This window comes from Furipterus horrens, unplaced genomic scaffold (assembly GCF_987537825.1).
Source record: "Furipterus horrens unplaced genomic scaffold, mFurHor1.1.pri manual_scaffold_2, whole genome shotgun sequence".
In the NCBI taxonomy this organism is placed as follows: Eukaryota; Metazoa; Chordata; class Mammalia; order Chiroptera; family Furipteridae; genus Furipterus; species Furipterus horrens.
The window spans coordinates 9,090,928-9,112,853 of NW_028327172.1; the positions used below are offsets into that span (position 1 = coordinate 9,090,928).

Consider the following 21,926-nt stretch of genomic DNA (forward strand, 5'->3'; position numbering starts at 1 on the left):
CCCCGGATTACACATTTAGCCAGAGGGGAAATTGGTATTCAAACCTTAGCTCCGCGCCCCTCTACCCCCAATAAACAACCCCATGTGTGTTATATGGGAATGTATGTGGCAATGTAAAAGTCTCTCAATGTAAATGAAGGAAAGGGAGGAATGAGGTGAGAGTATCCTGGAAAAAACAAGACTAGACTTGGTGAAGAAGTAATCTAAATTTTATTGAGCTATTTTTACTTTTAATCATGAGCCCAAGAGGATAAAGAAACTCTGCAAACTTTCTTGTGGTCTGGGTAGGTATAGATCCAGAAACTATCAGTAATGATGTAAGGGGAGTTGAGAAGGACCAGGGAGAATCCAGCTGGATTCTTGGGAACGAGGGAAGTCATCCTCTTGTTCCTTCTGGCTGGAACTTGTCCTCTTAGGAGGGTTGTTCAAGTCCCACTCAAACTTGGCAATGAGATTCAGGACTGCCTCGTCAACAGCGTCCATGACCAAGCACTTTTTGGCCCACGGGTCAGTGCGCTTTGTTCTGGAGTGGTTCGGTCTTCCAACTCTGCAAAGAGCAGGTAAGCTGTGTGTGGAGTCCAGTGATTCCTCTGAAGCAAAAGGCAGCTGGGATGCTTTCCGCTCGCGCTCTCTCTCTCTCTCTCTCTCTCTCTCTCTCTCTCTCTCTCACTGGGCGGTCATCCAGCTGCCTGAGCTTCGGGAGCATGTGCACAGCAAAGAGGCGGTAATCAGATTCATTCTTCACCACAGGGTTCAGTCGGAAGTCTTCCTCCATGAGCTCAGTCAAGTAGTGGAGCCCGAATACTTCTGCTAGCGAGGAAAGGCAGTCGTAGTAGAGATTGAGACTTTGCAGTGCAGCCAGGTACTGAATACCCTCTAGACTAACCAAGGAGTTGCATGAGAGATCTAAAGATTTTAGACCTGTGAAATTCATCAAAGACTTTCTTAGGTGAGTAATCTTTTCTCGGTAGGTTCCAGGAATAGACAGCGAGCGACCAAAGTTCAGCCAGGTCGTGGTGGGGCGTCAGGCCACTCTTCTCCCGGGTCTTGTCCTCACACGGCAGCAGCGATGGGCTCACTGGCGCCATGCTTTCAGACGGCCAGATATTTGTATTTTGGATATGCTATCATAATTTGTAATTCATAAGTACTTGGAAATTATAATTTATAATTATATGTCAATAATGATAGTAATATATTTGTATTTGTGTTTCTTAGATCTGCCAAGACAAGCCTAATTTCAAATAATCTGTACCATGCCAGAAAAACTCAGGCATTCCATTTCGGCATTCAAACTGTATCTCCTAAATTGCCTCCTGTTCCCACCCATCAGTGGCATAATAATCTTTAATCAAATGATGTGTCCAATTTGTCATTCGTGCTATGGCAGCTATAGTAAAACCTCACTAAGTAAGACTGATTGGAACAAAGCTGGTCTGTATTGTTCAAAGCTATAGTTTGATGAGACTTCGAAAATTGCCATCATTGCTTACCATCGAGTTTCAATGAAAAAACCAATTTTCTTTTTTTTCCATGGAACATTCATAGACAGAAGTCATCCTTTTTGCCCCCCCCCCCCTAGTTACCTATGGCACTCTAACAAATGCCCCTAAAATTAGATGCTAAAAACAGCAGCAAGCATTTATGTTGCACACGAATCTGCAAGTTGGGAAGGGCTTGATGGGGGCAGCTCGTCTCGCTCCACATGCAGCTCAAAGGCAGCTGGAAGGATGGCTGGGAGCTGGAGTCATCCGTGGGCCTGCTCATTCACAGGTCTAGTGCTTGAGGCTGGCTGTCCCCTGGCAACTCAGCTAGGGCTACAGCCCAAGCACCTACGCATGGCCTGTCTATGTTGCTGACTGACTTCTTCACAGCATAGAAGTGGTTGGGTTCCAAATGAGCATGGCCCAAGAGAAAGAGCTGTGCAGAAGCTGCATTGTCTTTTTCTAAATTAGGTGTTTTCAAAAACTTTGAAATAATTGTAGATTGACATGCGGTTGTAAGAAATAAGACGGAGAGATTCCATGTACCTTCTTCCCCATGTTACTCAATGGGAACATCTTACAAAACTATTATCTACAAAACTGTAGTCACCACTGATATTGACACAGTGAAGACACAGAATAGTTATAATTCTGCTCTTACATTGAAACAATATAATGGTATCATATAGCATACAATATATGTTATTATATTAATGTATATATGTTATGTTATAACACATACATATTACACAATATACATTTTATATACCAATGTATTCAGTATAGTTTCTATCACCACAAGGATCCATAATATTGCCCTTTTACAGCCACATCCAATCTTCCCCACTACCATCCCGTCCTTAACCCTTGGCAATCACCGATATGTTCTTCATGTCTGTAATTTTGTCAATTCAAGAACATTATGTAAATGGGATCACAGAGTATATAACCTCATATTAATGTGTACATTTGGTTTAATTGATGAGCCAATATTAATATGTTATTTGCAACTGAAGTCCATATTTTACATTAGGGTTTATTCTTGGTGTTGTGTATGCTATGGGTTTTAACATGGACACCATAGAACACAGGTAGTGGTATCTCGTTGCCATTTTAAGTTGCAATTTTCTAAGGACATAAACACTGAGGACATTTTCACCCACTCATTTGCTATCTGTCTTTGATAAAACACCTGTTAAGGTCTTTGGCCCATCTTTTTTAATTGGGGTGTTTGTTTCCTTATTGTTGAGTTTTAAAAGATCTTTGTACATTTTAGACAACAGTCCTTTATCAGATGTGTCTTTCACAAATATTTTATCTCATTCTGTGGCTTATCTTTTCATTTATAACTTCTCTCTGTGTGTCTCTCTATCTCTCTCTTCCTTTTAAGAATGGGTTCTTGCCCCATCTGGCTTGCTGCAGGTGTCACAGGACCCAGGGGTGGTAAGAAATGCCTTGGAGTCCAGTGCTCAGGCCCACAGGACTTTCTCCAACCTTGCACACACTTACCTCTGCACCATGTAACACTGGGCCTTCATTCCCTTAATAATGTCTTTCACAGGGCAGACATTTAAAATTTTAAATGCAACACAATGATTTTTTCTTTCATGGATTATGCTTTTGTGTTGTATCTAAGAAGACATCACCAAATCCAGGGTCACCTAGATTTTTCTTTGTTACCTTCTAGGAATTGTGTAGTTTTTGTGTTTTACATTTGGGTTTATAATCCATTTTGAATTAATTTTTGTGAAAGGTGCACAGTCTGTGTCTAGGTTCATTTTGGGGATGTCCAGTTGCTCTAGCAACATCTGTGGCAAAGACTATATTTGCTTGAATGTATTATTTTGTTCCTTTGTCAAAGATCAGTTGACTACATTTACGGGGGTTTATTTCTGGGCTGTTTCTTCTGTTCCATTGATTTGCTTGCCTATTCTTTCACTGATACTGTATTATCTTAATTACTGTAGCTTTATAGTAAGTCTTGAAATTTAATAATGACAGTTCCCTTTTTTTCTTCTCCTTCAATACCGTATTGGCAATTCTGGGTCTTTTGCCTTTCCTTATAAATTTTAATAACAGTCGTCCATATCCACAAGATATCTTGCTGAGATTTTGACTGGTATTACATTGATTATAGTAGATTGAATTTTCCTCTACTTGTACATGGAATATCTCTCCATTTATTTAGATTTTCTTTGATTTCGTTCATCAGAGTTTTCCTCATATAGGTCTTGTACTTATTTTGTTAGATTTATTCTTCAGTATTTTTCTTTTGGGGGATGGTAAAGTAAATGGTATTATATTTTAAATTTCAAACTCCAATTGTTCATACTGGTTTATAAAAAGCAACTGACTTTTGTATATTAATGGTGTATCTTGCAACTTTGTTGTAATTGCTTATTAATTCCAGGAGGTTTTTGTTTTGTTGATTCTTTGGGATTTTCTACATAGTACAGAGACAATCATGTCATCTGTACTATTCTTTCTTCTCAGTTAGTATATTTTTATTTCCTTTTCTTATTTTATTCTCTAGAACTTCTAGTATGATATTAAATAGGAATGATGAAAGCAGACATCTTTGCTTTGTTTCTGATCTTAGCAGGAAAGCACCTAGTTTCTCACCAAGAAGTATGATGTTAGAATTTTTGTAGATGTTCTTTGTCTGCTTCAGGAAGTTCCCCTCCTAGTTTGCTGGGAGTTTTTATAAATGGGTGTTGGATTTTTGTCAAATGCTTTTTCAGCACATATTGATATGATCATATGGCTTTCTTCCTCAGCCTGTTGATACGATGGATTGCATCAATACATTTTGAAAGGTTGAATCAACCTTGCGTGCCTTGAATAAATCCCACTTCTTTGCTGATTTTAATCTGCATCCTTTCACTGTAATAAACCATAACCATGACTGTAACAGTTTTCTGAGTTCTACAAATCTTATCAGATTATTGAACCTAAAGGTGATCCTTGGGACCTCCTGAACTTGTTTGCTATAGCATGGTTGGCCAACAGGGAGCTCAGGAGTTAAAATGGCCAATCAGAGATGCCCCACATTTTCCCTTTGCCACGTAACCTAACACAGTCCCAGGTTCCAGGAATTAGGATGTGGATGTTTTTGCAGGAATGCTTCCCACAATGCTCATATAACTCGCTTGTGATCTTCTGGCCTGCTCATACTCAGTCCTGGAGGCTTCACCTTCATGATACAGGAGATAGTTTTTGGCCACACCTGACTTGGTACATCTAATAGCATGCACTACATAACGGGCAGTTCCGGATGCACAGTCACTTGCTGTCCCAGGTACTCCATTTTTACCGGGCCAATAACACACCAGGAGTTGTCATTCAAAACGTATGTACTCCCCCACAAAGGGGATGACCTTGCTCCAGAAGCCCGGGAGTCTGCACTGTGGTTCTTCCCTGTGGGCTTGCCCTAAACCGCACCTGGCATGTTTTCCCACATCTGATACTTCCAATACCATGGAGTCGCCTCGGCTGCACTGCCCGGGAAGCGGCACTGTTTGCACCGTAGCCAGCATCCCCTCTCACGGGCTGGCTACTTCTTTTTTTTTTTTTTTTTTCAACCTTGTTTGAAACTAGCCCACATGCTACAGAGCTGTTAGGCCAGCTTCAGTATTACTTTTCCTCCTTTTACGACCACCAAGACCAGTGTTCAGATCCGATGGGAAAGGGAGCTGGAGGGTGGCTGGCTACTTCTTGCCCCTCTAGCCTGATTAGCATGATGTCATTGATAGAGTGGATTGATCGGGTGGTCCACAAGAAGTACAAATAGTCCAGACTTCTCCTATGCATATTATAACAAAAGAAGAGAGCGTTAATACAGACTCGGGACTAAACTAAAACGTATGTACTATTGTCTACTCCATTCATCTGAGTTGAACTGGTTATGATCTCCCTTCCTGATTGTGACAGAAAAGAACACATTCATTCAATCAGTGGCCACCCACTATGCACCCGAGACAGTGTGAATTTGCTGCCATATCAGGCACAGTGGCTACAGCTGGACCTACCACTTGGTTTGCCTCTGTGGTAGTCAGCTGTCCTTCTCCTGGACTTACTCGGTTTCCGCAGTGGCCAGACTGGTAAGTGAAATGCATCTATGACAGAGACCATTATTCCTATATTCTTTAAATCCTTAAGGATTTCACTGCTTTTCATGCCCTGCCCCCTGCCTCCTCCACCCTGGTGAGTCAGTGAAGAGTGGGGCAGAGTTCTCTAAAGACTCACAGTGCTGACGAGGTAAAAATTGGAGTTCAGGGGTGGATAAGGAAAGGGGTGCTACTGAACATCCCAAACTGTTGGTTGGGACCGCCAGAGGGCTAAACTCAATCCTGGGTGCTTCACCTTCATTTTATAAGAGACAATTTTTGGCCACACCTGACATTCTGACTCAGTGAATCTAATAGAATGCACTACATAATGGGCAGTTCCGGGTGTGCTGTCACTTGCTGTCCCACGGTCAGGTGCCCCATTTTTACTGGACCGACAACACAGCAGGAGTTGTCATTCAAAAGGTATATATTTCTACCACAGAGGGGATGGCCTTGCTCCAGAAACCCGGGAGTCTGCACTGTGGTTCTTCCATGTGGGCTTGCCCTAAACCCCACAGAAGACAGGGGAACCCTTTTCTGGAGGAAAAGAACAAAATCCAGATGATGAAATGGGAAGTAAGGTTTCCCCAAGAAAGGCAACAGCCATTTTTCATGTAAAATCCAAGACAATGTCAAGGCCAGGCTGGCTGAGCTCCCAAGTATACATCGTCGTCGGCAGCCGTCCGTCTCGAGAGATGATGGTGTAGCTTCTTAAGAGTCTATCTGCACCGCCGAGAATGGCTGTGCAGTCCGACTCGGGAGTGACACGGTATCTGTCTCCTCCCGTGTTGAATCGACATGTTGCGATGACGCTGGAGTGTCCTCTCCAGTGGAGCTGAAGCTACAGAGCCTGGGCAGGGTGATATGGAGGGTGTGCTGTTGCCCATGCAGCAGACCCCCCCTCTCTTCGCAGCTGAAGGGTCCAAGGGAAAGACGGAGTCAATACAGCTTGGCTTCAGGTGCGCCGCCGGAGTTGCCGGTGTTGACTACAACGTCAAACCGCCTTAGGGACTCCGGCTCCGGATTTTCTGTCGGGGTTTACTCCCTTAGCCTTTCCCCTGAAGAGGTATGCCGCAAGGCAGCGGAGGTTTTTTGGAATCAGAGTTTTCCTTCTCTGATGTACCCTGACTGGAAGATCGAACCAGCGACACTTAGCTCGCAGGCCGATGCTCAATCCACTGAGCCACACATACACACATACCATTTACGTATATTTCACAACGGAGGCGTTTTGGATCCTTCCTTTGTAAGTCAATGAGTCTCAGTTGAACCATCTCCCCCAAAAAGGAATGCCAGATGGAAGACACCACCTTGGGTGGAGCCGTTAGTTTCAACAATTTAGCAACAGGTTAATAATGACCGCCTTTCTTTGGAAGGGCCGCACTGGTGGCTGCATCCGGCAGGTGGCAGTGTGTACCAGGAAATGGCCTCTGATTGCCTGGCAGCCTTTCAGTGTTTAACGCAAGCTGGGATTTCCCTTTCTTCTTTTGGGTGGGATTCTGTATTATTTTTGCTGGAATAGTCAGAAGGGACAGTGCAATAGTTTGGGGACAATCTATATGTTCCACATGAGCAGTTCCTGAACAGGAGAATCCCCTCTGGCACTAATGGGAAGTACAGGCATAGAGTGCAAGTCCACAACCATGCGGCTTCCCTCCCCCACCTCAAACCTGGCCTAAACCCCATCAGTTGAATCAGGGTGCCTTTCCTCTGATAGGAGCACAAGGCAAACCACAGATTCTATCCAGGAGCCCGGGGAACTTTGGGGTGATGGGGACAGGCTAGCTAAGGGTGAGAAAGTGGAATAAAGAAAACTTAATTTTCAGTCTTTTTCCCACCTTTGTCCTATTGTTCCAGTGTCAGCATCTAGGCAAAGTGTTAGTTCCTCTCCCATGTACTTCTCAGTGAGTACCCAGACCCTTTCTGCACCCCCACCCCCACCCCAGTGCCTCAGCTCCATCCCTCAGTTCTTGGTGTCTTTGACTACTTCTGTGCTGAGATCTTTTCCTTCCATGGAACAGAGTAGGATGGTGATTGCAGCGCCTGGATTCGGCTGGGCCAAGTTTGATTCCTTCCCTCCAATGTTCACACAAGTGCGGATGACCTTTGGAGCCCTTGGGAACAGGGGGATCTCAGCTCCATCTCTATCTTTCTCCAAAAGCAGCTGAGGCTTCGGTAAAGGGCAGAAGAGGAATTAGGGGATGGGTGAGGAGGGAGATGAGAGTGACTACAGGCTTTAGGTTTTGGTTTTGAGTGGCTGTGGTGCTTTGGGTTCAGTCAAATGAACTTTCATGTTTTAGCTTACCCGAAGCTAATCAATAGTAATTGCCATCACATAGCAAAATCAGTTGGTGAACACATGGTGCTGGAAGAGTGGTGTCCCTGGAGACGGCAGGAAGGCCCATGACCCTTCCCATATACCTTGCTGCGGTGACACCTCTGGTCTTAAGACTCCCAAATGCCTGCACCATGCAATGGAGAGAGGGTCCCATTCCCTGTTCACAGATTCCAGCATCTTTGCAGTAAGAGCTCTGGACAGGGTTCAGAAATTTAGTAGAGGAAATGAAGGGACTGGAGAGACCTGGGGTCTGGCAAACAAGTGACAAAGTTGTCTCCTGCTGTGTAAGAAGGGAGGCAGAGGTGGATCTAAATGAGGCACTGGCTTCAAAACAGGTTCCGCCCTGGAGGGAAGCTGGTGGGCGTCTTGGTTTTCTTTGTCCTTGTCCTTTGGCCCACTTTCCCAAGACACATTCATGCCTTCCTCTTTTTTTCTTTCACCCCACAAGGCCTTCTTCTTGGTCTGGGTCAAAACTTCCCTCTTTTTTCCCTCATGAGGACATCAGTCATTGGATTTGGGACCCACCCAAAATCCAAATGGTGTCATCTAGAGATCCTTAATTACATCCGCAAAGACTATCTCCAAAAAGGTCACATTTACATTAGCAGATAACAGCCAGTTTGGATTTAGATATGTTTGGGGGGAACACAAATAAGGAAATGAATGTTTTCAAGAAGAAACAAAGTATCAATGTGAAAAAAAGGCCACGCTTAATGCTTTTGTGAGTTCATCTGGAATTTCCATGCGGAAAATAAGCAAAGAAAGAACAGCGGTAGACAGTAGGAAAGATCAAAAGGAAATAGGAAGAAAACGTTTCTTTTTCCTACCTGGGTTGAATTTTAGCCTGGTTTTTTAACTTGTTACTTCTCTGTGTCAGATTATATCATCTGAACAAAAAACACCTCGTAATAGGACTTGTTTATAGCATAATTCATCAGCAGGACATAGTGAGTGTGCCCATGATTTTCAGTTAGTAATTGAAGTTGTGACATACACTTCATGATAAAAACTGTATTACAACCTCACTAACAATAATTTATGGTTGTATACATGTGTATGTAGTGTGTATGTCAGTGTGGGTGAGTGTGTGTATGTGTGTGTGTGTGTGTGTGTACTGGTTACCTAGCAACACCGCTTCCTTATAAAGCTGAGAACTACTTTTCCCCCAGAACTCCTGTGTGTTATAGGTCAGCATTTGTCAGTGAGAAAAACTCTTAAGAAACTTGGAAGGTGAAAATGAGGTGGTAGGCATTAATTTTTTGGACAATTATGGCACACAGACATGACTGTGTAATATCTACACAAGCTCCCACTTGTTGGTTCTATCTGATGTGGCAATTCTCTGTAAGTATATTTTATTATGTTGTTACAGTTGTCCCAATTTTTTTCCCTTTGCTCCCCTCCACCCAGTACCCCACTTCCCTCCAGCAACCCCACCCCCCTTATTCATGTCCATGGGCCATGTATATAAGTTCTTTGGCTTCACCCTTTCCTATATCATTCTTAACTCCCCCCTGTCTATTTTGTACCAACCAATTATGCTTCTTGATCCCTGCACCATTTCCCCATTTTCAACCCTTCCCCTTTCAGCTGACAGCCCTCCAAATGATCCCCATACCTATGATTCTGTTCCTTTTCTGGTTTTCTTAGTTGGATTTTGTTTTTATGTCTTAGATTCAGTTGTCAATAGTTGTGAGTTTGTTGTCATTTTAATATTCATAGTTTTGATCTTCTTTTTCTTAAATAAGTCCCTTTGACATTTCATATAATAATGGCTTGGTGATGATGAACTCCTTTAGCTTTACCTTGTCTGGAAAGCACTTTATCTGCCCTTCCATTCTAAATGATAGCTTTGCTGGAAAGTCATCTTGCTTGTAGGTTGATTTTCATTACATTGAACACTTTTTGCCAGTCCTTTCTTGCCTGCAGTTTCTTTTGAGAAATCAGCTGATAGTCTTATAGGCATGCCTTTGTAGGTAACTCTCTGCTACTCTCTTGCTGCTTTTAAGATTCTCTCCTTATCTTGAACCTTTGGCATTTTAATTATGATGTGTCTTGGTGTGGGTCTCTTTGGGTCTACCTTGTTTGGGACTCTCTGTGCTTCTTGGACTTGTATGTCTATTTCCTTCACAAAATTTGGGAAGTTTTTCTTCATTATTTTTTCACATAAGCTTTCAATTTCTTGCTCTTCCTCTTCTCCTTCTGGCACCGCTATGATTTGGATGTTGGCACGTTTAAAGTTGTCCCAGAGGTTCCTAAGCCTCTCCTCATTTTTTTCAATTCTTGTTTCCTCATTCTGTACTGGTTGACTGTTTTCTTCCTTATGTCCCAAATCATTGATTTGAATCCTTCTCTTCAGCATTGGTTTTGTGTGGAATCTCCTTCATTAGCATAGCCTTCACTTCTTCCCTTATGCATTTGCCATACTCGAGCATATCTGTCAAGCCTGTGAGCATCTTTATCACTGGTGTTTTAAACTCTGCATCTGTAAGGTTAGCTATCTCTTTGTCACTTAGTTCTCCCACTGGAACCTTGATTGTTCCCTCTTTTGGGCCATGCTTCTCTGTCTCCTCACCTTGACAGGCTCCTGTGTTTGTTTGCCTCTGTGTCTTAGGTAGAGCTGTCACTCCTGTTACATTGTAAGGGATGGAGCCTTAGGTATTCATCAGTATGGGTGACTCATTTCGCCAAGTTGTGGCACTGTATGTGGGGGAGGGGTATAAGAAGGAATGATACTGCTTGCTCAGCACTCACCCCTTTTCCAGGCACATCTCCTACTTCCCATGTGAGACCGGTGCCCCTCTAGCTGTTGCTCTGGCCATACATTCCCAGAGTGGGTGGGTCTTTGGATGTTCTTGGTCTGTGGGGGCCCTTTAAACAAGCGGACTCTGCTGAGAGACCAACAGTGTCTGCCTCCGCCCAACCCCCACTGGTTTGCACAGTCAGAAGCAATGAGGTTTGATTTTCCCCAGTGCTAGAACCATGAACTGCATAGCCTGGTCTGGGCTGGGATCACTGCCCAGATATCCTTCCCTACTTTCAAAAACGCGTGACTGTGCTTTCTTCCAGTCTGCGACTGCCACCACATCACATCCTCACCGCTCCAGCTCCGCCTCTCCTACCTGTCTGGGTGAGTATTTCTTCTTTATATCTTTGTTTGTTGGACTTCCATGCAGCTCGATTTTCTGGAACTTCTCGTTGTCTCTAGTTTTGAGATAATTGTGTTCCTTCTTATTCGTGGAGGGAGATGCAGCATGTCTACCTATGCCTCCATCTTGGCTGGAAGTTGATGTGGCAATTTTGCAACCTCTCTGTAAATTACTACTTTGTTATCATGGTGACAAGAGGCAGGACCATCTCAGACTTCCCCACATCAATCAGTCACTACTGTCCTCTGCTTGCAGTCTTATAGCTCTTCTCTTCCCCTGTTCTTCACACACTCATCTAACCCCTAATTCCTAATTAAATACCTTATCCTTGTAATACTTACAGTGGCTTTACTCTCCTGACAGGATATAGATGACACCATAACTGTATTTACATATGCTAAATCATTCAGGACAGCCCCAATTTCATGAATAAATCTCATAATCCCCTGAAGGATATCATGCAACTAAACAGTATTAATATATGCGAAATAAAAAGTGACAATACCAAATGCTGGTGGGGACATGAGTCCATATGAACTCTCCTTCAATGCTGGTGAGAATACAAAATGCAACCGCCATGTTAGAGGACAGTTAAGCAGATATGAAGTTAATCATGATTTTACCATACAGTCCAGTAATTACCCTCCTTGGTATTTACCCAGTTGAACTGAACACATAAATTGACTCAAAAATTGGTACACAGATGCTTATAGCAGCTTTATTTATAATCACCAAAAAACTGAAAGCAGCTAAAAGATCTTTCAAAAGGTGAATGGATAAACAAGTCATGGTAACGCTATGTAATAGCATATTATTCAGTGATAAAAAGAAACGTGCTACCAAACCATGAAAAGACCCAGAAGAATTTCAATTGCATATTACAAAGTACAAGAAGTCAATCTGAAAAAGCTACATACTATGTGATTCCACTTATATGACATTCTGGAAAAAGCAGAGCCATAAAGACAGTGAAAAAATCAGTGGTCACTAGGGGTTCAGGTGAGAGGGGAGGGATAAGTAGGTGAAACCCAGGGAAATTTTAGGGTGGTGAAACTATTCTGTGTAATGTTGTCATGGTAGATAATAACGTTATGAACATAAGACCCACAGAATTTACAGCATGAAGAGTGAACCTTAATGTATGCAATTAAAAAAAAATCACTTTGCAAGCTAAAGGAGCAAAGAAAAGAATACAGGTGGTGACAGGACGATCGAACTATGTTACAAAGGTATGAAACAAACCCACAGAAGGCTACGGGGAGGCAGGGGGGAGGTGCTGACCTCAGTGACTATAGGAAGGAGTCTAAGACTGAAGGCAAAGGAAACTGGACATACACATTCTACTCTGGTTGATAAAGTTATTTCCCATTCTGGTACACGTGAACAATTATGATACTGTTACATGTGTATACTGGAATTTAACAATTAAGTAAATAGGTGGAGGACGATAGGAACCAGCTGTCTCACTCTTGGAGAGTCCACAGATGAGCAAGGGAAGAGGCTGAAATGATCCACATGATAATAGACTGGAGTAGGAAACATCATTAGGAGTTATTTATTTTACTTTTTTTTTTCTCTTTTATTTTTTGGTTTTTCAATTACAGTTGTCCCGTTTTACCCCCATTGCCCCCCCCAGCCCACCCCTTCTCCCACAATCATATCCCTCCCCGTTGTCCACGTCCATGAGTCACTTATACACGTTCCTTGACTAGACCCTTCCCTTACTTATTCCCCTTCTTGTTTCCATATAGAAATGTTTGTAGATATGTGTATATACATGAGTTAATGTACTACGCACATATTTGTTTGCTTTGTCAGCTGAGAAGACCTAAAAGAAGTAACATTTAGTGCCCGGATCTTGGTTTGTAATATAATTGTCCATTAAGGGTAACTAGGACAAGAAAAAAAAGAGTAACTAGGGCTCCTTGGGGCAATGGCTGACTCTAGGCAGGGAATTCACTACAGGACTCTGGAAGCATCTTGAAGAGCCAGGACTCAAGAAAGTGCTTTTAAAAAAGAGAAAAAAGAAACAAGCATAACACAGTAATGGAAGTTGTCAAAGGGGACACAAGAGTCAAGTGAAAGGGCATTGAAACAACTGAAGCAATAAAGTGCTACTGGATCATAACCCCAAGTAAAGTGTATCTGTGAGCCTATACTAATATAAATAAATGATGAAGAAGAGATAAATATCCTATGCTGACTTATTCCAAATAACTTCTGTAGATATTCCGGAGTGATTTGATATGGATGGGGAGTATAACTCCCCACTACTTAAGCACGTGTGCATAGACTTCCTTCAAGGAGTATATAATCTAAAGGAGGGGAAGAGAGTAACTTGAAGTAGAGAAACCTGATAAACAGGACTTCAGGCAGGTGATCAAGGCCGAGGCCAAGTCATAAATCACACTGATAGTATGTACCCTTGCAAACGGCACTTTGCCTCCATGACCTTTTTGTTAAAACCCACAAGCCCAGTCTAATCATTACAGAAAATATCAAATTCCAATAAAAGAGCATCCTACAAAATACCTGATCAGTACGCTTCCTGTTAAGAGTCATCAAGAAAAGAAAAGTCTGATAAACTGTCACGGACAAGAGGAGCCCAAAGAGACATAACAGTCAAATGTATGTGGTATATTGGATGGGATACTAAAATAGAAGAAGGACTTTTGTTAAAAACTAAGAAATCCGAATAAAGTAATAAGATCTTTAATATCCCCCTTATCCTGATAGCCTTATAAACACATGAAGAGTAGATACTACACTCTGAATTTCAGGATACCTACCTATATCCTGACAGTTTTAGTAATATAAGGATTTTGGAAATTCTAAAAGATTTCATTTGAGATCATTTCTAATTGAGCATTTAGCTCTTCAGTTAAAATTAACTGAAGCCCTAAGGTTTGCTACTGATTGACCCACACATTTTCTAAGCACTTACTTTCTATATGCCAGGCATTGGGGATAATGGGATGAACAGGTTTTGAATCCTGCCTTCAAGCAACTGAACTTGGGGAAGATATGGAAAGTGAAAAAACAAAACAAAACAATGCTTACACTACTTCTAGTATCCTAAACCTAATTATCACTTAATCTTATCATTCTTTACATTGCTTGCCTTTAAAATAGCAATAAAAGCCCTGACCAGTGTGGCTCTGTTGGTTGGGTGCCATCCCACAAAGTGAAAGGTCTTGAGTTTGATTCCCATGTCTGGGTTGTGGGGTCAGTCCCCAGACTAAACATGTAGAGAGGCAACCAACTGATGTTTCTCTCTCACACTGATGTTTCTCTCCCTCTCTCTCTCACTTCCCCTCTCTGTAAAAATAAAAGTCTTAAAAAAAATAAAGTAGAGATAATAGTCCACCTCACAAAGTTGTTAGAACTAGTTTCTTATGTGGCTTAGAAAAATGCTTGGTGCATAAGTGGCCAATGATATTAATTATTATTATTAATGAAATAAGCCATTTTGGAACGTAGAGAACTAACATCACTGCCTGTGGAATAACACCCCTTAGGTAATTCTCTTAAAGCTCAGAAATAAGCCAAATTCTTACTGTCATCAATCCTCATCACTCGCCATTTCTACATCCTGCTGAATTTTGCATACTTTTTCATACCAGGCACTATGGTTTTGTTTAATATTGAGGAGGATGGATTCCATAGTAGGACCAAACTCAATAATACTGGAAAACCTAGCTTGGTAGTCATTACGGAAGCCAGCACTATGCATGGCCACCAACAAACCTTTTGAATCAAATACTGGTGAGCCAGAAGACCCAAAGAAGAAACTCGTGTCATAGGAAATCATATCAAGCCTGTGAACCATTTCCTGGAAACTTCTTTGGGTGTACATATGGATATACTGCATCTCTTCATTGCAACCCTGAGCCTGAAGATGTTCACGATATTTCTGTACTCGCTGACCCTGAGGGATTACAACACAAGCATCGGTAGACTTTGCCTCTCCATCTGGATGGCCAATAATATATATCAACCCACTAAATGGCACAGGACAGTTTCCATTATACAGCCCCAAAGGTATGTGATGTCCATTTTCCTTCAGTTCCAGAACAGCGAAATCAAGATTTTCATCACATATCTCAAGCCAAGGCTTAATGGAAAAGTAGTCCTTCTGTTCTTGGCTGTCTTCGTAACCAAATGTCACCCTTACACATTGGCCAATTATGCTTGCCCACTTACTTGGCTCTATTCCTTCTCCCACAACATGACATATTACATGCCAACAAGTGAAAACGAACGGCCCCCTAAAAACAAAGCAGGTGGCAGAACCCTTGTTTCCATTGTTGTCCCATGATAAGTACCCAACTGAGTCACTGAGATGAGAAAGAAGTTTGAGCATTTTAACTGGAGTAGCGTTTTTTGTCAGTTTCCCAAAGTATGTTTTATGTGCAAGATATAATGTTTTCCCTGGTTTTTTTTTCATTTTTTTCTTAAAGCTTTCTCTAATTTTTTCAGTTTCTCTTTTCAAACTAGGATACAGGGCAACAATAGCTCCTTTCAAAACACTGGGGTTTCTTTCCTCCAACTCAAAATTCTGAGTGGCTGCCAGATCACAGCTCTGAGTGGTTGCCAAATCATAATTCTGAGTGGTTGCCAGATCACAGTTCTGAGTGGCTGCTACCCTAGAGTCCCTCCTTTTCTCGGCCTCAATCTGAAAGAGCTTGCCCTCTAAGTCGTCAACTCGCTGTGTGTTTTCTACAACGGAGTTCAGGTTTTCAATGAGTTTCCAATCACCATTCTCCAGAAATGAAAGAAATCTTCCATCCTTGCACACAGCGTCCTTGATGGTTTCTCCTTTGAAAGCATAAACACAGAGTTTGACCCCTTCTTTGTGAAGTTCCCCACATTTGACAATCTTTTTTATCTTCTTCCCAATTGCGTGGATAAAAAATTTGACACAGTCAGTAGATGCCTTGTCATGCCGGCCAAATATCTGGTTCTCTTTATTCTGCCCACTTTTGCACCGGGCAAATGTAATTGCCAGGTGGCAGTTTTCAGGAAAACCACTGAGGGGCATTCCTACATTTACGTAACCTTCAATTCCTTCTGTGCCCTGCACCAGCATTTCTTTGCCTTGCTGAGTTTCTATCTCTTCTTTGACAGCCTCACAAGCATCGAGTGCCATGGACAAACTCTCTCTCTCATTATGTGAGAGCCTGTGTCTCATTTTTTTGTTTTTCCTGCAGTGTACATCCAAGGTAACGTAAAGTACCTTATTTTGGGGTATAGGCTGGTCTTTGGGTCCTTGAGCCCTGGTATCAGTTGTATTATTTTGGCTTTTTCTGGAGCCATTCTTCATTTGAGGAATACTATAATTATTCTGTTGTTCTTTATTGACCTAAAAAAAAATGTTAAACTATTAATACAACTCCCCTTTCGTTTCTTTTTCTAGTACGCAATTCACAAAATTTCTATAGGAAACTCAGAACCAATCTCCAAAGCCCCAGTGAATAGAATTAAATCAGAGTTTGAGTTGGGAGCCAAACTATGAGCTGAGTTTCCTGCCCCATCAGTTAGATAAGCTTTTAATACTACTAGACTAGTGCATGTTTCTGAGGGGAAAAAAAACTGCTTTCTAGGGGCATCAGAAACAGAGATGCTTAGAAGTCTGCCATCTCTCACAGTGTTCTCCAGGCCTTGCTTACTATTTCAGCTGTTTCAGCTTTTGCTGTTTCTGACCAAAGTAACAGATTGCACCAAAAATTTGTCTTTTAAAGCACCAAACTCTAAAAGAACAAGGTACCATGATTTATTATTGGGAATTAAATGTTTAACAAAACCATCATCAGTTAACTAATTATTTGGTCATAATAATATAGTTATTTCTAATAATTAAACACTGATTCACTCAGCATCTATCATGCAAATAACTCAAATTATTTCCTCTAGTATATCAATTAGTTCCAAAATCCTATGAAATGAAGAGCAACAAATATGACTTCTTTGTCCTTTTGATGGAGAAACTGAGGCACAGAAAGTTGCTCCTGTAAGTGCCTTTCTTAATTAATTGGTTACATAATAACTAATTAATGAAGTGAGTATCAGAACTTCAATACTAGCCCAATATTTTTTCCCATTAGACTCTATATATGTTTTTGGTAAATTTTATATCCATGATTCCTATTGTTATAGGGCATTATCTTAAAAACTAGGGGTGGGAGAGGGGAGAGGAATTACATAAGGAGGAGTAATCAAATGGAAAAAATTCAATAAGCAATTGAGAGAATCTGATTCTTATGTCTAAAAGATACATTTCTTGCCAAGTCATATTCATCATGGCATGGGTGGCAACAGATATCACTTGCTGGTAATAGGAATAACAACGCCAGGATTGTTGTAAAGATTAAGTGTAATATCATGTGTGACAATGCCTAGGATAATAACTGGCACATTAGTAGGTTAATTTTTATTTTCCTTCTTTGTAATGATACTAATATTCTAGATAAAGGAAAAGAAACATAAGGTAATGTAAGTTCATTCTGGACACACATCCAAACTCTCAAAGAGCATCCCTTCAGCCTAATGCTGTCAGAAACATCCTTGTCATACAGCCCATCGGAACACTGTGATGGATTTCCAACTATTCAAAGGATTCTTGGGCAGCTATAGACACCTTCAAAAAGGGGGACCTGAGGTTGGCCCTACATGGTTATTGGCTTGCACTGTCATGGAGTGGGACAGAGGAAAACAGAACTAGGCCTGGCTTGGCCTTTCTGCCTGCTTGGTTGTTCTAGTTAGAATCAGAACAAAAGTTGAAGGCTTTTAAGTTGTATTCTTAAATGCTCACTATCTTCAGAATAAAAAAAAAGTCAAAGGCTTTTAAGCTGTATTCTCAATTGCTCACCATCTCTCAGCCTTTTTCTTAATAAATTCAAGGAGCATTTTAGACTCAGGAATGCATAGGTGGTTTGATCTAACAGAGCCCAGTTAGTAGAAAGAACCCCCACCTAATGTCAGTACACTTAAGTCCAAGTCTTCATTCCACTACTAGTAAGAATAAATACTTTAAAAATCGTTTTATAAATTGTAAAGCCTTACACAATTGTATTGGTGTTATCAAGTAGATAAGCCATATTTGCATGGTATTGTTTATATTTTCTTTTTTTGTTGTTTTTTTCTTTCTTTTAATTTTAATTTTATTTTTATTTTTTATTTTTGGTTTTTCAATTACAGTTGTCCCATTTTTCCCCCATTTCTCTCCCCCACCCAGCCCACCCCCTCTCCCGTGATCATATTGTTTATATTTTCAAGTGCTATGAAATAACTTTAATTTTGTTTTTATTTTATATTTTACTGTAATAAATTGTTTGATTTTTTTGTTGTTGTTGTTCAGAAAGTGTTACAATAGCTTTTTGTTAAAGGCTGATTTGCTATGGCTAAGGTTTTTATTTAAGCTCCTCCTTACCACCACCCCTGAAAACGGAAAGAATAAAAATGAATAAGAAAGATTTCAACCTATTTAACATTCCCTACATTCAATTAGATAATTTCTGGACAGGAAGATTATGAAGCACCATGTCAAGGATGGCTAAGTCTAATATTGATACATTCTGTAAACAGTATTTACAAATATATTGTACCTTAGAAAAATAGTCCTCCATTTTCTTATTACTCTTTGTAACGGATGAGACCTTTGGTACCTTGCGTCTCTTAGGGCTCATGATGGCTTGAAGGTGACTAGGCTGTTCAGCTGGAACACTAAAAAGGTTCAAGTTAGAGCAGTATCTTCATAGCTACCATTAATTGTACAGAGGATAAGATTAACAGGGACCCCATATCCCACCTTTCCGTTTACCCCAGCCTTGCCCTTCTCAGAGTTGTTAACTTAGCAAGTAGACAGTTTATCCATCAACTATAATCACCCCAATAATAAGAGCTCCAATTGGCAGAGCACTATACTGGATACTCTACAAAATTTATCTTTAATTGCCAATGCCCACAGATACCATGCAGGATAGGTATATCTGCTTTTGTAGATGGGGAGCATATAACTCAGAGAAGGTAGGTGACCTACCCAAGGGCAGAGCTACATGGCAGAGATGGAATTCAAAGGCAGGTATAAAATACACTACCGAAGGGTTTGCAGCTGAAGAATTCAGAAGTGTGCTCCAGTTACATTAATGTTAAAATCCGGCCTCCACCTAAGTTGGAGATGGCATGGGGATGGTATAATTACAGGAAAATGGATGGGAAAAGAACCATAAAGACAAAATAACCTTACAGTGAGAGTTTGCCTGGGAAGATAGGAATGTTAGTTGCTGCTTTAGTTAGTTTGTTTGTTTAAAGAGGTATTTTCCCCCTCTCTCTTTCCTCTGACATCTCCCCAGAGGAGAATGAACAATGAAACAAAAGTGTAAAATCTTCAATAGTGATAAATACACTAGAATGGAAGTCATAGATGGGTAGCAACCACCTGTCTTCTGCATCTCAACATCTAACGCAATGCCTGTCACATGGCAACCCCTCAAAAAAGACAAGTTTATAAAGATACATTCAATGAATGACTGGAGTATACATATGATGCACTATGCCCTGTGACACATGCTTTTCATAAACCACCTCAAATAATTCTTACAACCCTGTGAGATAGGCACGGCTGGTCCCATTTTACTGGTAAAGAACTTGAACACCCAGAGAGAGAAAGCTATTTACTCAAGGTCAAGCTGAGAAGCTGCCCTCAACCATGCCAGTGACTGCCTATATAGCGTGTATTTTTAATGACTTTTTATTATGAATATTTTAAAATAGAAAAAAAGAGAATAATATGATGAGCCTACATATACCTATCACAAAAGGCCAATAACTGCTCATTTCTTTTTGCAAATTTGCATCATATTCTTATTTTACTAGATTACTTTACAGTTAAGAAATATCATGACATTTTAACCTTAATTATCATTGTCCATCTCTAAAAATTTAGGACTTTTTCTTACATAATCACAATACTAATTTATTAAGACCGAGATCCAATTGAGGTACCTAAGTTTTCTTTTATCATTATATCTCTTAAGTTTTCTTTATTCTAGAAAAATTGGTTTGTTGAAAAGAACAAAAACGTTAGCAGAAAGTTTACTTCCTGGTTTCCTTCTACATGCTGTTGCTTAATTTATGCTTAGCCTGTATAGTTCTTGTCAAGTAGAACTTACCTAAAGACTATGCTTTAAGGAAGATTTGGTACATACATACAATGGAATATTACTCAGTCATAAAAAGAATGAAATCTTACCATTAGTGACAATATGAATGGACCTACAGAGTATTATGCTAAGTGAAATAAGCCAGTCAGAGAAAGACAAATACCATATGATCTCACTCATGTGTTTCGGAATCTAATGAACAAAATAGAAACAGTCATAGATACAGAGAACAGACTGACTGACGGTTGCCAGACTGGGCGTGGCGCTGGGTGAAAAGGTGAAGGGATTAAGAAGTGCAATTGGCAGTTACAAAATAGTCACGGGGATGTAAAAAATAGGGAATATAGCCAATAATATTGTAATAACTATGTATGAGGCTGGGTGAGTACTAGACTTATTCAGGGATTATTTTGTAAAGTATGTGATTGTCTAACCACTATGCTGTAAACTTGAAACTAATACAAAATGATACTGAATGTAAGCAGTAATTGAAAAATATTTAAAAAGCATGAATAACTAGCCTCTAATTTAGCTATTTATGAACTACACTAATAAATACCATTTTAAAATTTTGAGGCAAAAAATAAATAAATAGAGACTATGCTTGCGCTCTTAGCCATTCCACTGTGTAGCAGGAGCCCTGGCGTCATATTTACTAGTAATGAGCTTTTCAGGAAGCTCACTTCAGCCTCTCTCAGCCTTAGTTTTCTGTTTGTAAACTGAGGCAATGATTCTACATAAGGTAATGAATATGAGAGTGCTATATCAATGTGAGTTTTTGTAAGTCCACCTGGCTTCAAATTTTAGGTTACCATCTACTAGCTGCTTGACCTTGGGGATATTAAGTAATACTATACCTTATTCTCCACTCCGCTAAGATGGAAGTAGTGCTGAGATCAGCCTCCACTGTTGTGAAGATAAAAGAAGATAACGGATGTAAAGTTTTTAGAACAGTGCTTGGCACATAATAGGTTGCCCAGTAAATATCACTATGGTTAGTATTATTATCATCAATATACTTACCACAGGGAGTCTTTTTAAACAGCAGAGACGCTGGGAAAACAAAAATGAGATACCTGTAAATAGAGGAGATGGGCTCTGTTGTATAAGCTCCTTGAAGGCAGGAACTTATTGCCCCCAAAACTAAGAGAATCTGGGGGTTCACTGTGTCTGCAGCTGCGGACTCATCTTACGGAATATGAGAGAAGACCTAGGTGCGTTAGGAGTGATTATTACACACGGACCAAAAAAGAAGTACAAAGTGGGCAGAAACAACGTGAGTTTTGCACTCCATTGTAGCGAACTTGAGCCATCACAGTGGGGAGGGGCGAAAGGTCAGGAAAATACCCCATATTCCTTCCCCACCATGGTTTCCAGTGCCCAGACTGAACCACGTTAGGTCAGAATGTGAAGTGTGCTAAGCTACCCTCCTCCAAGCCCAGCCTCGTGGTTGGAGAAGTCAAGTCTCTGCTGACCTAAGGGGCTGGCCTTATGTTTTCCAATAAAGAAACATATACAGCCTGTCCTTGCCTTGGGCCATTTCTAGCCCACCTAAGGGCTTCCCCTTAGAATTCATCTCCCCCTCATCTCTCTTATCTCTCTGTCTCTCTCTGATCTCTATCCCTCCCCACTACTTCCCTATCCCTCTTCCTCCGCCTTCTCTCCTTTTCCCCCGCCTCCACCCC

The 21,926-nt window shown here is 40.9% G+C and overlaps 1 protein-coding gene, 1 non-coding gene and 1 pseudogene across 2 annotated transcripts; all 3 read right to left on the reverse strand.

The window, feature by feature from the left end:
- Nucleotides 1-306: 306 nt before the first annotated feature.
- LOC150017735 (centrosomal protein of 72 kDa pseudogene) lies at nt 307-1,088 on the reverse strand (annotated as a pseudogene).
- A 3,977-nt stretch (nt 1,089-5,065) lies between these two features.
- Nucleotides 5,066-5,185, reverse strand: LOC150017736 (small nucleolar RNA SNORA61). Its single transcript, XR_016509532.1, has one exon. It is a non-coding gene; the product is annotated as a small nucleolar RNA SNORA61 (small nucleolar RNA).
- Nucleotides 5,186-13,900: 8,715 nt separating this feature from the next.
- On the reverse strand, nt 13,901-21,317 carry FAM111A (FAM111 trypsin like peptidase A). Its single transcript, XM_090260955.1, has 3 exons — nt 21,265-21,317; nt 18,685-18,802; nt 13,901-16,442 (listed from the first exon to the last, which is right to left on the reverse strand). The coding sequence occupies exons 2-3, from the start codon at nt 18,763-18,765 to the stop codon at nt 14,643-14,645; spliced, it is 1,881 nt and encodes a 626-aa protein (XP_090117081.1). The 5' UTR covers nt 18,766-18,802; nt 21,265-21,317; the 3' UTR covers nt 13,901-14,642.
- Nucleotides 21,318-21,926: the final 609 nt, after the last annotated feature.

Bases quoted from the DNA above. Each gene is read 5' to 3' on its own strand.
- FAM111A (XM_090260955.1), bottom strand. From the start codon at position 18,765: ATGAGCCCTAAGAGACGCAAGGTACCAAAGGTCTCATCCGTTACAAAG. The intron at 16,443-18,684 runs GTACAATATATT...ATTTTTTTTTAG, and splicing joins TGGAGGACTATTTTTCTAAG to GTCAATAAAGAACAACAGAA.